Genomic DNA, 17668 nt, shown 5'->3' with positions numbered 1-17668 from the left:
GAAATTGCCCCTTAGTGTCCAGGGATGGGCAAGTTAGGTACGGGGACAGGGTGGGGTGGAGGGAAGTGGACCTGGGTCGAGTGCTCTTCAGAATGTCGGTGCAATGGGCCAAAGGGCATCGCTCTGCACAGTAGGGGTTCTATGATCGTTTAAATTTTTTTTAGAGTATCCAATTTATTTTGTCCAATTGAGGGGCAATTTAGCCTAGCGAATCCACCTACCCTGCACATCTTTGGGCTGTGGGGGCGAAACCCACGCAGACACGGGGAGAATGTGCAAACTCCACGCGGACAGTGACCCAGGGCCGGGATCGAAGCTGGGACCTCGGCGCCGTGCGGCAACCGTGCTAGCCACTGCGCCACCATGCTGCCCTCGGGGATTCTCTGACTGGGTGTGTTTATTCCTCCCCATTTTGCTCCTCAGACTGCAAGTTCAACTGCCACAAACGATGCCTTGAGAAAGTGCCCAATGACTGCTTGGGGGAATCCGTCCTCAATGGAGGTGAGGAGCAACCGTTTTCCCGTTTTAATTCATTCGCGGGCCAGGAGCATTGTTGGCGAGGCTGGCATTTGTGACAGCCATTATGTGCACCGCAAGCTCTTACAAACAACAATTTATTTTTTAGCTCTCTTCTCTCCCTACAGATGCTGCCAGACCTGCTGAGATTTTCCAGCATTTTCTCTTTGGCTGGCACATTTCCCTACATTCCAGCCAATGAGGGACCCTTTGTAGTGTCGAATGCTTTGAGCTGTCCAGTGGTCATGAAAGGCGCTATATTAATGCAGAAAAGTCTGGTGATGTTGGTTGAGGGGGTAACTGCTGGGTGAGGCAACTTGCCGCTCTTCCTGGGGCAGCAGGTTAATCCTCTTGAGGACCTGGGTTCGAATCCCGCCTCGGCAGCTGGTGAAACTTGAATTCTACAAAGTTGTTAAAAGTTTAGCGATGATCGCGAAACCATTGCCGAGCGTCGTTTTAAAAACCCATCTGGTTCACTGATGCCCCCTTTTAGGGGAGGAAATCTGCCGCCCTTGCCCAGCCTGGCCTACACGTGACTCCAGACCCACAGCAAATGTGGTCGACTCGTAACTGCCCCTCTGAAATTGCCCCTCCAGTTCAAGGGCAGTTAGGGACGGGCAACAAATGGCTCACCTCCCATGAATGAAGAAAGGAAAACGTATGGAATTATCTCTGTCTTGTCCTATCGACTCCCTTCAGAACCTTGAAGGCCTGTATCAGGGCATCACCTCGTAAGAGGCTCAGATTGAGATAGTCATTCTTTCTCGTGGGGCTACTGTACACGTTGTTTTGCTTTCCTCCACGTTGTTGGCCTGGTTTTGGAGATCTGTGGAGTTTGAACCTCCGTCCCTTTGCAGATTTGATGAGTCCGAGTTTCGACGTGGACGTAAACATGGAGGATGTGAGCGACTTCGGAGACGGGGACAAGACGCTGACGACGGAAGACTTTGAAGATTCGTCCACCAATGCCGGCGCCGGCTCAGAGAATGGTTTCCCCGGGGACGACGACAGTCCCAACAGAATGATGAGGTAACCCAGCCGAGGGGGGGGGGGGGCGTGAATAGAGGAGGATTGCATTTGTGTAGTTCCGGTTGCCAATGTCCCAAATGCTGTACAGCATTTTGAAATGTGGTCACTGTTGTAATGTCGGCAGTGCAGAAAGCCAATTTGCGCACAGCAAGCTCCCACAATGTGATAATGATCAGGTCATTTGGTTTTTAAAAATGTTAGTTGAGGGATCACTACTGGCCAGGACACCGGGGAGAGCTCACTGTAGTGCTTTCCACCAAGTGGACAAAGAGGGCCTGGGTTTAATACATAAAAAAATAGAAGCAGGAGGAGGCCATTCGGCCCTTCGAGCATTCATTATGATCATGGCTGATCATCAAGTTCAGTTCCCTGTTTCTGCCTTCCGCCCCCATATCCCTTGACCCCTTTAGCCCCAAGACCTATATCCAATTCCTTCTTGAAATCACTACTTTCTGTGTTAGCGAATTCCACAGATTCACCACTCTGGTGAAGAAATTTCTCCTCACCTCAGTCCTAAAAGGTTTACCCCCTTATCCTCAAACTATGACCCCTGGTTCTGGACTCCCCCATCGTCGGGAACATTCTTTCTGAATCTACCCTGTCTAATGTCTCCTTCGGCGCTGCAGCACTCCCTCGGCGCTGCAGCACTCCCTCGGCGCTGCACTGGAATATTAGCCGCGACGGTTGTGCTCAAGCCCTGAAGTGGGAGTTGAACCATCTGATTCGGGGGAAAGAGTGCAGCCCACGGAGTCCCAGCTGGAGGATGGCAATTGTAGGATTGTACGGCTTGGCCCAGTGACCCAGGAGTGCGAGAGTTGAACCCCACTTGTGGGAAAGTGCGTTCAATAAACCTGTGGTAAAATCTATGGATTGGCAATGGAGGAAAGGCTGTGAGAGCGATTGGATTGCTGCATCCTGGGGATTGCCATTGACCAGAAGCTGAACTGGACCCAGCCATATAAATACTGTGGCTACCAAAGCAGGTCAGAGGCTGGGAATCCTCCGGAGAGTAACTCACCTCCTGACTCCCCAAAGCCTGTCCACCATCTACAAGACGTAAGTCAGGAGTGTGATGGACTCTCCACTTGCCTGGGTGAGTGAGTGCAGCTCCAACAACACTTGAGAAGCTCAACACAATCCAGGACAAAGCAGCTCTGCTTGATTGGCACCCTTTCCACAACCAATGACGCCCTCTACCAGCGACGCACAGTGGCAGCTGTTCTACAAGATGCACTGCAGGAACTCACCAAGGCTCCTTAGGTAGAACCTTCTAAACCCACAACAGTGAGCATCTAGAAGGACAAGGGGCAGCAGACAGATGGGGAACACCACCATCTGGAGGTTCCCCTCCTAGTCACTCACCGCCCCGACTTGGAAATATATCGGCCGTTCCTTCACTGTCGCTGGGTCAAAATTCTGGAACTCCCTCTCTCACAGCACTGTGGATGTACCTACACCACACTGACTGCAGAGTTCAAGAAGGCCTTCTCGAGGGCAATTTGGGGATGGGCAACAAATGCTGGGCCCGGCCAGCGATGCCCATATCCTCTGAATAAATGTTGTAAAATTCTGATCTCCATGTGACTCCAGTCCCACACACGGTAACTGTCTCTTAATTGCCTTCCAAACCGGCCTCGTGAGCCAGACCGTCGTAAAACATTCCCCGCATGAGAAGATGGTCTCCGGGCTACATGAGGTGGACAACCCAGTGTGGTCTTAACAGAACGGTCCACGCCTAGTTTGTTTTTAATTAGTGCTGCCGGCTTTTTCTGTTTGGGCGTTGGAAGGAATTTAAAATCGCTTGTGTTCATTGTTGTGTTTGTTGTTGTGTTCTCCGACAGTGACCCCATAGCCAATAACATCCCGCTGATGCGTGTGGTACAATCTGTGAAGCAGACCAAACGGAAACTGAGCACGACTCTGAAGGAGGGCTGGGTAGTTCACTATAGCAACCGGGACACTCTGGTAAAGAAACTAATCCCTTTCCCTGTTCCCACCTTCCGTCGTTTTGAGGATTTGATCTCACTCCCTCTGACCTGGCCCTAGAATCGGACCTTCCCGTCAAGTGTTCTAGCGAATAGGATAAATAGGTTGGTCACAAGGACTTTAAACTAGCAAGTTGGGGGGAAGGGAAGTGTAAAGCTATGGACAGTATAATGGTTAATGGAGATCAAGGCAGCAGGTTACGGGACAGGTTATTATGTAGAGATATGGGTTCAAAGACAAGGAAAATTAGGAGAAAGGGTAAGAGGAAAAATAATTTGCAAAAAGTTACTGATCAAGGTGTTAGGATTCATAACAAAGACATAAAAACCAGCATAAGTGTACTTTACCTGAATGCTTGTAGTATACGGAATAAGGTGAATGAGTTGATGGTGCAAATCATCGTGAATGACTATGACTTAGTGCCATTACTGAAACATGGTTAAAAGATGGTCACGACTGGGAGTTAAATATCCAAGGGTATCAAACTATACGAAAGGGCGGTGGTGTAGCTTTGTTGTTTAAGGATGGCATCCGGGCAATAGTAAAGGATGATATTGGTGCTATGGAGGACAAGGTTGAATCAATTTGGGTGGAAATCAGGAATAGTAAGGCGAAAAGGTCACTGATAGGAGTAGTCTATAGGCCACCAAATAGTAACAGGGTGGTAGGGCAGGCAATAAGCAAAGAAATAACGGATGCATGTAGAAATGGTACAGCGGTTATCATGGGAGATTTTAATCTGCATGTCGATTGGTTTAACCAGGTTGGTAAAGGCAGCCTTGAGGAGGCGTTTATAGAATGTGTCCGGGATAATTTCCTGGCACAGTATGTAATGGAACCTACAAGGGAACAAGCGGTCCTAGATCTGGTCCTGTGTAATGAGGCAGGATTGATTAATGATCTCATAGTTCGGGATCCTCTTGGAAGGAGCGACCACTATATGGTGGAATTTAAAATACAATTGGAGGATGACAAGGTAAAATCAAACACTAGTGTTTTGTGCTTAAACAAAGGCGATTACAATGGGATGAGAGAAGAACTAGCTAAGGTAGACTGGGAGCAAAGACTTCATGGTGAAGCAGTTGAGGAACAGTGGAGAACCTTCTGAGCGATCTTTCACAGTGTTCAGAAAAGGTTCATACCGACAAAAAAGAAAGACGGTAGAAAGGGGAAAAATCGACCGTGGATATCTAAGGAGGGGAGGGAGAGTATCAAATTGAAGGAAAAAACATACAAAGTAGCAAAAATTAGTGGGAGACTAGAGGACTGGGAAGTCTTTAGGGGACAACAGAAAGCTACTAAAAAAGCTATAAAGAAGAGTAAGGTAGACTATGAAAGTAAACTGGCTCAGAACATAAAAGCAGATAGTAAAAGCTTCTACAAATATATAAGACAAAAAAGAGTGGCTAAGGTAAATATTGGTCCTTTGGAAGATGAGAAGGGAGATTTAATAATAGGAGACGGGGAAATGGCTGAGGAGCTGAACAGGTGTTTTGGGTCAGCCTTCACAGTGGAAGACACAAATAACATGCCAGTGACTGATGGAAATAAAGATATGATAGGTGAGGACCTTGAGATGATTGTAATCACTAAGGAGGCAGTATTGGGCAAGCTAATGGGGCTAAAGGTAGACAAGTCTCCTGGACCTGATGGGATGCATCCCAGAGTGCTAAAAGAGATGGCTAGGGAAATTGTAAACGCACTAGTGATAATTTATCAAAATTCACTAGACTCTGGGGTGGTCCCAGAGGATTGGAAAGTAGCAAACGTGACACCACTGTTTAAAAAAGGAGTTCGGCAGAAAGCGGGTAAAATAGGCCGGTAAGCTTAGATTCCAGCATTTTCCCTACAACCGAAGTTATCATTAAGGAGGAAATAGCGGGGCACCTGGAGGGAAATTGTCCCATTGGGCAGATGCAGCATGGGTTCATAAAGGGTAGGTTGTGTCTGACTAATTTGGTAGAATTTTTTGAGGACGTTACCAGTGCAGTAGATAACGGGGAGCCAATGGATGTGGTATATCTGGATTCCCAGAAAGCTTTTGACAAGGTGCCACACAAAAGGTTGCTGCATAAACTAAAGATACATGGCATTGAGGGTAAAGTGGTAGCATGGGTAGAGGATTGGTTAACTAACAGAAAGCAGAGAGTGGGGATAAATGGGCGTTTCTCTGGTTGGCAACCTGTAACTAGAGGGGTCCCTCAAGGATCAGTGTTGGGCCCGCAGTTGTTCACAATCTACATAGATGATTTCGAGTTGGGGACCAAGTGCAATGTGTCAAAGTTTGCAGACGACACTAAGATGAGTGGTAAAGCAAAAAGTGCAGAGGATACCGGAAGTCTGCAGAAGGATTTGGATAGGTTAGGTGAATGGGCTAGGGTCTGGCAGATGGAATTCAATGTTGCCAAGTGTGAGGCTATCCATTTTGGGAGGAATGACAGCAGAATGGATTATTATTTAAACGGTAAGATGTTAAAACATGCTGCTGTGCAGAGAGACCTGGGTGTGCTGGTGCACGAGTCGCAAAAAGTTAGTGTGCAGGTGCAACAGGTGATTAAGAAGGCTAATCGAGTTTTGTCTTTCATTGCTAGAGGGATGGAGTTCAAGACTAGGGAGGTTATGCTGCAATTGTATAAGGTGTTGGTGAGGCCACATCTGGAGTATTGTGTTCAGTTTTGGTCTCCTTACCTGAGAAAGGACATATTGGCACTGGAGGGAGTGCAGAGAAGATTCACTAGGTTGATCCCAGAGTTGAGGGGATTAGATTATGATGAGAGGTTGAGAAGACTGGGACTGTACTCATTGGAGTTTAGAAGGATGCGGGGGGATCTTATTGAAACATATAAAAATATGAAGGGAATAGATAGGATAGATGCGGGCAGGTTGTTTCCACTGGTTGGGGAAAGCAGAACTAGGGGGCATAGCCTCAAAATAAGGGGAAGTAGATTTAGGACCGAGTTTAGGAGGAACTTCTTCACCCAAAGGGTTGTGAATCTCTGGAATTCCTTGCCCAGTGAAGCAGTTGAGGCTCCTTCTTTAAACGTTTTTAAGAAAAAGATAGATACCTTTCTAAAGAATAAAGGGATTCGGGGATATGGTGTACGGGCCGGAGAGTGGAGCTGAGTCCACAAAGATCAGCCGTGATCTCATTAAATGGTGGAGCAGGCTCGAGGGGCCAGATTACCTACTCCTGTTCCTAGTTCTTATGTTCTTATGCTATTTTTGATCCCATTCCTGTTCTGTGGAGAATGACGAGGACTGCATGGATATCATAGAATTCCTCCAGTGCAGAAGGAGGCCATTCGGCCCATCGAGTCGGCACCGGCCCTCTGAAAGAGCACCCTACCCAGGGCCATTTCCCCCACCCTATCCCCATAACCCCACCGAACCTAACCTTTGGACACTAAGGGGCAATTTATCATGGCCAATCCACCTAACTTGCACATCTTTGGGCTGTGGGAGGAAACCGGAGCACCCGTAGGAGACCCACGCAGACACTGGGAGAACGTACAGATTCCACACTGATGGTCACCCAAGATTGGGATCGAACCCCTTCCCTTTGGATGTATCCCACTGGATTGCCACACAGCCCCTTCCCATTGCATGGAATCCCAGTAGATCTCCCAATCCTGATTTCTTCCCAATTGGATAATGTTGTAGTGAAGCCATCAGAATATTCACTGCTATTAGTTACCCTGTCGGCCTCTCACCCTGGTTCACCCTCCCACCCTGATTGCTCCTTCATTGCTCTTATCTGACCGGCTTGTGCTTAGTGACCAAGTGTTGTCTTCTCTCCCTCAGCGGAAGAGGCACTACTGGAGGCTGGACTGCAAGTGCATCACTCTCTTTCACAATGACACAGGAAACAAGTATTATAAGGTAAGTGTTATAACCAGTGTTATAAGGTGAAGTCTGCTTCATGTGTGTGGATGGTCCTGTTGATACACTCAGTCTTAATGTCATGATAAATTGGAACATTTGAGCGAGATTGAAAGGGGGCAAGCGGCGGATGAACTTCCCGTTGGGCAGCAATTTGGAAAGTGGGATACTGGAAAATTAGCAGTCTGAATATCCTCATGCCACCCCCTGTCCCTCCCCCTACAATTTGGATGGGGACAGTGTAGAGGGAGCTTTACTCTGTATCTAACCCCGTGCTGTACCTGCCCTGGGAGTGTTTGATGGGGACAGTGTAGAGGGAGCTTTACTCTGTATCTAACCCTGTGCTGTACCTGTCCTGGGAGTGTTTGATGGGGACAGTGTAGAGGGAGCTTTACTCTGCATCTAACCCCGTGCTGTACCTGTCCTGGGAGTGTTTGATGGGGACAGTGTCGAGGGAGCTTTACTCTGTATCTAACCCCGTGCTGTACCTGTCCTGGGAGTGTTTGAAGGGGGCAGTGTAGAGGGAGCTTTACTCTGCATCTAACCCCGTGCTGTACCTGTCCTGGGAGTGTTTGATGGGGACAGTGTAGAGGGAGCTTTACTCTGCATCTAACCCCATGCTGTACCTGTCCTGGGAGTGTTTGAAGGGGACAGTGTAGAGGGATCTCTACTCCGTCTGCATCACACACTCCAAGTCTCGAGCACGGTTTGGGTTTGGCAGCGGAGTGGGAGGTGAGGTAGATCCCAATTCTAAACCTCTTTGTTTCTTCCCCATCTCTTCCTGTCTGCTCAGGAGATCCCGCTCTCGGAGATCCTGGGCGTGGAGCCCGCGCAGAACTTTGCTTCAGTTCCCCAGGGAGGCAACCCCCACTGTTTTGAGATCCGGACTGGCAGTGTGGTGTACTTTGTCGGTGAGAGCCCGTCCACCGTCCCGCGCCCAGCATCAAACTCCGGTGGGCCGAGCGTTGTGGCGGGTGGCGAGGAGGCCAGGGCGTGGGAGAGTGCGATTCGGCAGGCCTTGAAGCCGGTCATCTTCCAGGACACGGTCAACACCCAGGAACAGACGCCTCGCAGTAAGAGCTATTCCTCCGGCTAACTCTGCTCCAGTTAAATATTGGGGAAACAGAAACCTTTGTTTTTGATGACCGCTCCAAACTCCATTCTCTATCTGGTGACTTCCTCCCCCTCCCTGGCAACCGGCTGAGACGAAACTGTGCCGTTTGCAAGCTTGGTGTCGCGTTTGATCGAAATGAACTTCTGACCCTCTGTGCCATTGTTGAGTTGCCTCTTTCCACCTCTGTAATTTTGCTCTTCTTCACCGCTCTCTCCGCGAACTCAACTGCTGAAGCCCTCATTCGCCTCCTGGGCTTGACGATTCCAGCGCTGGCCTGCCTCCGCACACTTTTCCACGTCGTATTCCATCTGCCACTTCTTTGCCCACTCTCCTAGCCTGTCCAAGTCCTTCTGCAGCCCCCCTGCTTCCTCAATACTACCTGCCCCGAACCTACTCTCCAGCCCTTTCCACGGCAACTGAAGGACTTGTATTGACAAAGCATCCGTCACAAATTCGGGATATCGCAAAATTTGCCACAACCATGTAAAAGGCATTTCCTCAAAGTGCTCCATCGGGTGTATAAGCACGCGTGTACCTTTCGCCCTGAACAGGCTCCTGTATTGCAAAGCTCCCGCTGTAAGTAGCTTGAGCACGACAAGGTGGCACAGTGGTTGGCACTGCTGTCTCACAGCGCCAGGGACCCAGGTTCGATTCCCGGCCTCGGGTCACCGTCTGTGTGGAGTCTGCACTTTCTCCCCTGTCTGTATGGGTTTCCTCCGGGTGCTCCGGTTTCATCCCACAGTTCACCAGAAAGAGAATTGCTCTGAAGCCCCTTCCTATCAGAAACCAAAGGGTTTCGGAAGATTCATAGAACATAGAACAGTACAGCACAGTACAGGCCCTTCAGCCCACAATGTTGTGCCGACCATTTATCCTCATCTAAGATCAGCCTAACCTACACCCCTTCAATTTACTGCTGGCCATGTGCCTGTCTAAGAGTCGCTTAAATGTCCCTAATGACCCTGACTCCACCACCTCTGCTGGCAGTGCTTTCCACCCACCCACCACTCTCTGTGTAAAGAACCGACCTCTGACATCTCCATATATCTTCCTCCAATCACCTTAAAATGATGTCCCCTCGTGACAGCCATTTCCACCCTGGGGGAAAGTCTCTGGCTATCCGTTCTATCCATGCCTCTCATCACCTTGTACACCTCTATCAAGTCACCTCTCTGCCTTCTTTGCTCTAATGAGAAAAGCCCGAGTTCCCTCAACCTTTCTTCATAAGACATGCCTTCCAGTCCAGGCAGCATCCTGGTAAATCTCCTCTGCACCCTCTCCAAAGCATCCACATCCTTCCTACAATGAGGCGACCAGAACTGGACACAATATTCCAAGTGTGGTCTAAATAGAATTTTCTAAAGCTGCAGCAAAACCTCGCGGCTCTTAAACTCAATCCCCCTGTTAATGAAAGCAAACACACCATACGCCTTCTTAACAACCCTATCAACCTGGGTGGCAACTTTGAGGGATCTATGTACGTGGACCCCAAGATCCCTCTGTTCCTCCACACTTCCAAGAATTCTGCCTTTAACCCTGTATTCAGCATCCAAATTCGACCTTCCAAAATGAATCACATCACATTTATCAAGGTTGAACTCCATCTGCCACTTCTCAGCCCAGCTCCACTATCTACAACTCTCCCAACCACTGCACATCATTGTATTTGAATGATTCCTGGCGGCTGGCTCTGGGGTCTTTGATGAGGTTTGAACAAACACACAGGTGTCTGTCAACACTTCAATTGAGAAAAGGGCTTTTAAACTCGGTTTACTTGTTTATTTTCTAAATTTAGAGTTCTTTTTTTTTCCCAATTAAGGGGCAATTTAGCGTGGCCAATCCACCTACCCTGCACATCTTTGGGTTGTGGGGGCGAAACCCACGCAGACACGGGGAGAATGTGCAAACTCCACACGGACAGTGACCCAGAGCCGGGATCGAACCCGGGTCCTCGGCGCCGTGAGGCAGCAGTGCTAACCACTGTGCACCCCTTTAAACTCAATTTAAAGGTTAGAAAGCAAGAATGTACCTTTTGGTGCAGCTGTCCTTCAAATCCATCATTTTCACATTCGTGACGCAGGCGATCAGTAAAATCCCGCACGCACGTGCATTTGATCAGATGAGCTGTTTTTAGCGATCCTGCCGGAGGGTCGCTGTGCACTGGGCTCTTTAACCTCCGAGGACAGGTGGGTTTGGCACTGTATGTGAGCCAAGGCACCCCCTCGGACACTGCCGGGCTCAAATATCCGCCGTGAGGATTGAACCCTTGACCTTCTGACGGGGAGGGCACGCGTGCAGCTACCTTGGCATGTACTGCGGGTCAATTATTTACAACCTGGCTTTTTTACAATGCCAACCTGGACCCCTCAAGAACAGGATCGCTGATTTAAGCTCGTACATCTGGCTCCCCCGTGACCTGATTCAATAGCTTCTTCCCCCGTTAATCGTACTAAGATAGTTACAGTGCCACCTGCCGCCTTCCAGTAGCTTACCCAAGTGGCCATTCTTCGTGGATGAACGGTGAGGTTTTGGCAGGCTGTTCAACTCTGGAAGGCATCGCCCGCTTCCACACAGACACACGCGCGCTTACCCCCAGACTGGTGACCAGGAACCTAAAGCCTGGCTGCCCTCTGCAGTGTTGAAGTGCTGACGGACTGTCGCTGCCACTGCAATGGTATGGCCATGGTCGAGTGGGCACAGAGTGGGGAGAGAGTCTGGGACCTATGGCCGGTGCCTTTACCCAGTAAGAACAAAGTGGCTCAGTCTGTTTCTGATGTGCCTTTTTTTTCTCCTTCACTTTGCAGGACAGGCGTCGGTTAATTTCTCTGTGGCCAACAGTCAGATCATGGAAAACGTGGTGAGTGCTGGACAGTCAACGTGAGCACAAACTTGTTCACAACGTGACCATCACTTCAATCTCAATGAGGGCTGGCAGAATGAAGCTTCTCTTTATGGGTTTGCTCTAATATGGAATAGTGGGACAGTAACATGGAAGCCTTACTCTATGTCTAACCCCGTGCTGTACCTGTCCTGGGAGTGTTTGATGGGGACAGTGTAGAGGGAGCTTTACTCTGTATCTAACCCCGTGCTGTACCTGTCCTGGGAGTGTTTGATGGGGACAGTGTAGAGGAAGCTTTACTCTGTATCTAACCCCGTGCTGTACCTGTCCTGGGAGTGTTTGATGGGGACAGTGTAGAGGGAGCTTTACTCTGTATCTAGCCCCGTGCTGTACCTGCCCTGGGAGTGTTTGATGGGGACAGTGTAGAGGGAGCTTTACTCTGTATTTAACCCCGTGCTGTACCAGTTCTGGGAGTGTTTGATGGGGACGGTGTAGAGGGAGGTTTATTCTGTATGTAACCCCGTGCTGTACCTGTCCTGGGAGTGTTTGATGGGGACAGTGTAGAGGGAGCTTTACTCTGTATCTAGCCCCGTGCTGTACCTGCCCTGGGAGTGTTTGATGGGGACGGTGTAGAGGGAGCTTTATTCTGTATCTAACCCCGTGCTGTACCTGTCCTGGGAGTGTTTGATGGGGACAGTGTAGAGGGAGCTTTACTCTGTATCTAGCCCCGTGCTGTACCTGCCCTGGGAGTGTTTGATGGGGACGGTGTAGAGGGAGCTTTATTCTGTATCTAACCCCGTGCTGTACCTGTCCTGGGAGTGTTTGATGGGGACAGTGTAGAGGGAGCTTTACTCTGTATCTAGCCCCGTGCTGTACCTGCCCTGGGAGTGTTTGATGGGGACCGTGTAGAGCGAGCTTTACTCTGTATTTAACCCCGTGCTGTAACTGTCTTGGGAGTGTTTGATGGGGACGGTGTAGAGGGAGCTTTATTCTGTATCTAACCCCGTGCTGTGCCTGTCCTGGGAGTGTTTGAAGGGGACAGTGTAGATGGAGCTTTATTCTGTATCTAACCCCGTGCTGTACCTGTCCTGGGAGTGTTTGGTGGGAACAGTGTTTGAGACACTTTCTTTCTGACTGGAGTCCCTCACCATATTCTCCTCTCTCTAGGATATTGCGACCGTCTATCAGATCTTTGCCGATGAGGTGCTTGGATCAGGACAGTTTGGTATTGTTTATGGAGGTGAGCCTGTCTCTTAGTTACTCGCATGTTGGACGCTGGGTGTAGTTGGCCCAGGCACTCAGACTGAGAGTTAGCGTCGGTCTGAGAGTCAGCATTAATCTATTGTTTTTTTTTGTTTTGTTTTTATAAATTTTGAGTACCCAGTTTTTCCAATTAAGGGGCAATTTAGCGAGGCCATCACATCTTTGGGTTGTGGGGGTGAGACCCACGCAGACTCGGGGAGAATGTGCAAACTCCACACGGACAGTGACCCAGAGCCGGGATCGAACCCGGGACCTCGGTGCTGTGAGGCAGCGGTGCTAACCCACTGTGCCACCGTGCGGCCCAATCTATTGTTAACTGTTCCTGTCTGGTTGGTCCATGAACAATGGAACAGGAGGAGTCCATTCAATCCCTCTTGTATCTGTTCCTCCATTCAGTTAGATCGTGTCTGATCTGTATCTTAACTCCCTTCGATACACATCCCATTCCTAACAAAAGCCTAAAATGATTTTTCAAAATTTCCAGTGCCCCCCTCTCAAAGGTTTTGGGAGATGGGGGGGGGGGCGGGGGTAGAGTTCCAGATTACTACCAGCCTCCATGTGAAGACCTCAGTCTGTTCATTTGACAGCAGCAGCAGCGCCCCCTGAGTTAGGGAGGAGTAAAGCCAGCCCAAGTCACTTGATCCCTCGCTCGAGACCTCGGCGATGGAAGTGGAGAATTCCCGACTGTGGTGATTAACTCTGGGCGAGGGTATAGATGAATATAGGACAAAGGTGGGTGAGCGGAGTCCAGGAACCAATCGGCCGCCACCAGTTGAACCAGAGAGAGGGCTTGAGGGGCTGAATGGCTTCGGCCTAAAATAGCGTCAGGGCTGTCCACGATGCCCGCTGCAGCGGAATAACTTGTGTGTGTATATTGGGGGTGGACAGGTGAGACCTGAACCTCCGTGAGGAGTTGGGGGGCCCCCTTCTGGGAGAGCAGGAGGAGGGTGGGAACTAGCAGTCATGTGGGAACCGGGATAGAATATCAAATAGAACCACAAAAGGGGTCCAGAGGATGCACATATTTATACCCTGGGGTTCTCATGAGGAGCACTGTTAATTTGGACTGCCAGGCAGTGATATTAAGTAAAGTGAGGTCATTCCTAATAAGCAGAGTACAGGCGGTGCCCAACCAGCCTTCGCCTGCAAAACCCAACACTAAACGTCTGCTGTTAGATATTGTTCTCACGATCGGGCAGCACTGGCTGAACAATCCTGAGTGCGCTATAGCTACACAAACAACCAATCTAAAATAACCAGTGGAGCTCGGAACATGGCTTGCTCAAAGCGACGTACATTCATACACGGGGACCCATTCTCTGCAAACAAAAGGCATACGACGTCCATAAGTCTTGGACCTATTTTGAATTATCAGGGAGCTTGGGGAGCCTATAGTCACCCATTGCTCTTTCCAGGGCAACGCCTCAGCCAATCAAAGGCGACTTGCCAACCAATCAGCACTTGTTTTCTCCTCGAGAATAAAGGGTTGCGATTGTTTGAAATTTGGTATTCTTGTGTCTGTCCAGTGGGCAGCAGGGTGGCACAGTGGTTAGCACTGTGGCCTCACGGCGCCGAGGTCCCAGGTTCGATCCCGGCTCTGGGTCACTGTCCGTGTGGAGTTTGCACATTCTCCCCGTGTCTGCGCGGGTTTCGCCCCCACAACCCAAAGATGTGCAGGGTAGGTGGATCGACCGCGCTAAATTGCCCCTTAATTGAAAAATAATTAATTGGGTACTCTTTTTATAAAAAAAAAAAAAAAAAAATTTTTTTTTAAAAATTCTTGTGTCTGTCCTGATATGTGCGAAACGGAAATCATTGGCAACATATCTCATCTCTGCTTACAATAATTATACTTAAAAAGGAAAGTTTACAGGGATGTCGGCCACTGCTGGGCTCAGTGACCTCTTTCTGTGCCGTAGACTTGTTGCAATTTGATTTATTTACCCGGCTTGCCTGGCAGAGTCAGCATGGCTGCAGTGGGTGAAGGATCTCCTCTTGTGCCGCGTGGTGCTATGCACTGACGGCCTGCTCTTCGTCTTCCAGGTAAACACAGACAAACTGGGCGGGACGTGGCCATCAAGGTGATCGACAAGCTGCGCTTCCCAACCAAGCAGGAGAATCAGCTCCGCAACGAGGTGGCAATCCTCCAGGTGAGCTCTGTTGCTCTTTTTAACCTTAGTCCATTTGCTCTGTTTAGGTCACCTTTGCTCATGAGTCGCCAGGTATCTTTATGATACCGCCACATGGTTCAAGTTCAGGTTATGATTAATAACACAGCACACCGCTTAGTAAGGATTAAAACAACTGTCATTTATTATATACAACAAGCAATATTAATACCCTAATACTTTCTATATAATAAACCTATCACTACTGGCCAATACTTAACTTAGGAAGAGCCCACCAGGTCAGGGAAACGAATGGCTTGCCCAATCAAATCTGGCCCGCGGGATTCAAAAGGCTGCTACAGGTCGGTGGCTAGGTGTCTCTACCGGATAGCGATCGCTGGATTCAAACTTACTATACACGGTGGCTGGTCTTGCGAAGGTCTCGAGCAGGCGAAGAGGAGAGAGAGCGAGATCTGAACTTGGACCTTCACTTTTATAGGGCCCAGGGGCTTCCCGCCTCCCGGGGCGGCCCTTGACCCTGAGTCCCAAGTGATTGGATTCTGTCCCCAATCCCTGGGGTCGATGTGTCCAATGGTGAGGCGTTTCCTCGATCGGGGGGGGTGGTCGCTCACCTGTCTTTGTTTCGGCCACTGCAGGCGCCGACAGGTCTGGCCCGGTATTCAATTGCTAATATGTTGCAATTGTTCCCGGGGATAGCCGATTTAACGGTGGATGTCTGAGCAGATTAGGTGTAAACAGTCCTGAATGCAACTGTGAATACCTGGGTTGATGGGCTGTTGATAGCCCTGAGTATTGATCTGGGCCGACTTCCCCAGAGCCGAATATGCAAAACTGTCTGCTGCTGCCTGCTTGTGTCTTCTTGGCTGCTTTTCCTAACAGTCTTTCGGGTTAGCCGTTATAAACTGGGTTTTGGTCAGATTAATCGGAACGCAGCCATTTTACATGGCTACAGCTCCGGCTTGGGAAGAAGCCATTTCTGTCAGAGTGTGTCCGGAACTTCTCCGCACCTGAGTGCACAGCCTGGGCCTACTCCAGTGCGATTAGTGTTGAAACCCAAATCCATCGCCCTTGGTATCTCTGGACTTCAGTATTCCTGGCTTTTGCCCCCCCTCGCTATAAACCCGGGTTTGCTTGTGCCACTATCCCAACTCGTACCAACTCCTCTCCGCCCACCGCTCGCTACCTGTGTTCGCCAACCTGCACCAACGCCCATTCAAAGCAAAGCTTTGATTTTTCAAATTCCCTTTGTTGATTTCAAATCCCCTCCTTGGCCTCTTGTTTAATCTCTGTTTTAAAGATCACTGAGTGCTTTTAAGACAGAGATAGAGAGGTTCCTGATTAATAAAGGGATCAGGGGTTTATGGGGAGAAGGCAGGAGAATGGGATTGAGAAAAATATCAGCCATGATTGAATGGCGGAGCAGACTCAATGGGCCGAGTGGCCTTATTCTGCTCCTATGTCTTATGGTCCCTCTCTCTCTCTCTGTGACCCTCCTTTGCGCCGCCTGAGAGACTGGTGAAGGCAAATTCAACTGGAGCATTCAAGAGATTATGAGACGGTTCCCCGCAGGGGAAGAGTCTGCAGACGTGATGGGACCATTTGCACTGGAGCGATTCTGAGACACTGGGAACAGGAACGGTTCATTCGATTCCTTGAGGGTTTACCAACCACTCCAAACTTAAAAAAAAAATTTTTTTTCGAGTACCCAATTCTTTTCCAATTAAGGGGCAATTTAGCGGGGCCAATCCACCTACCCTGCACATCTTTGGGTTGTGGGGGTGAAACCCACGCAGACACGGGGAGAATGTGCAAACTCCACACGGACAGTGACCCAGAGCCCGGGATCGAACCTGGGACCTCGGTGCCGTGAGGCAGCAGTGCTAACTCACTGCGCCACCGTGCTGCCCTGCCAAACGTAACCTTGAGGCCCTGCCACTCGAAGAGGTTTCTGAATACGAAATCTGCTCCAAAACGAAAATGTTTTATTGGAAAGTGCACGAAACGGGGGATTACTGTACTGCGTTAACGACGCTATAAAAATCCATGTTGGTATGAGCATTGTCAATCGGTTCCTGTTCTGCAAACAGGGCGTAATTGAGAGATCTGATGTACTGGCTTCAGTTGCCACTAAAGATGCCACACGACTAGCGGAGGAGCGGGGGGGGGGGGGGGGGGGGCTCTCCCCCTGGTACCCTGGCCAACACGGTTCCAAATGCAGCACTCTCGCTCTGAGGCGGAAGGGACCTCACTGTGCACAAATTGGCTGACACAGTTCAACATTACGTTCAGAAGTATAGGAACAGGAGCCATTCAGCCCATCGGGCCTGCTCCGCCATTCAATACGATCATGGCCGATCGGACACTTCAATGACTTTTACACCCACTGTCCACACAACCCTTTACATCGTTGCTAATCAGAAATCTGACAATCTCTGCTTTGGACGTACTCAATGACGGAGCTTCCGCAGCCTCTGGGATCGAGAATTCCAAAGATTCACCACCCTCTGTGTGAAGACATTTCTCCTCGTCTCGGTCCGAAGTGGTACCTCGGTGTTCTTGTCCGTAAGTCACTGAAGGTTAACATGCAGGTGCAGCAAGCTATTAGGAAGGCTTGAGGAATGTTAGCCTTTATCACAAGAGGATTTGAGTAGAGGAATAGTGACGTCTTGCTTCAATTGTATAGAAACTTGGTCAGATATTATTGGCCACGCTAAATTGCCTCTCTTTTTTTTAAAATTTAGAGTACCAAATTAATATTTTCCAATGAAGGGGCAATTTAGCGCGGCCAATCCACCTACCCTGCACATCTTTGGGTTGTGGGGGTGAGACCCACGGAGACACGGAGAGAATGTGCAAACTCCACACGGACAGTGATCCAGAGCCGGGATCGAACCTGGGACCTCGGCTCCGTGA

The 17668-nt window shown here is 49.5% G+C and overlaps 1 protein-coding gene across 3 annotated transcripts in view; it reads left to right on the top strand.

Annotated features, from left to right (window-relative positions):
• The window catches only part of prkd2 (protein kinase D2), a 116214-nt gene that overhangs the window by 86351 nt on the left and 12195 nt on the right, over positions 1 to 17668 (top strand). For all 3 annotated transcript variants that reach the window (XM_072490109.1, XM_072490111.1, XM_072490112.1), the window contains exons 6-13: positions 424 to 501; positions 1374 to 1545; positions 3387 to 3510; positions 7333 to 7410; positions 8204 to 8483; positions 11329 to 11381; positions 12531 to 12603; positions 14670 to 14776. In XM_072490109.1, the coding sequence (XP_072346210.1) occupies positions 424 to 501; positions 1374 to 1545; positions 3387 to 3510; positions 7333 to 7410; positions 8204 to 8483; positions 11329 to 11381; positions 12531 to 12603; positions 14670 to 14776 (965 nt within the window). The remainder of the gene's footprint in view (positions 1 to 423; positions 502 to 1373; positions 1546 to 3386; positions 3511 to 7332; positions 7411 to 8203; positions 8484 to 11328; positions 11382 to 12530; positions 12604 to 14669; positions 14777 to 17668) is intronic.

Source organism: Scyliorhinus torazame, chromosome 25, assembly GCF_047496885.1.
Source record: "Scyliorhinus torazame isolate Kashiwa2021f chromosome 25, sScyTor2.1, whole genome shotgun sequence".
Classification (NCBI taxonomy): domain Eukaryota; kingdom Metazoa; phylum Chordata; class Chondrichthyes; order Carcharhiniformes; family Scyliorhinidae; genus Scyliorhinus; species Scyliorhinus torazame.
This window is presented reverse-complemented; position numbering and strand designations above follow the sequence as displayed.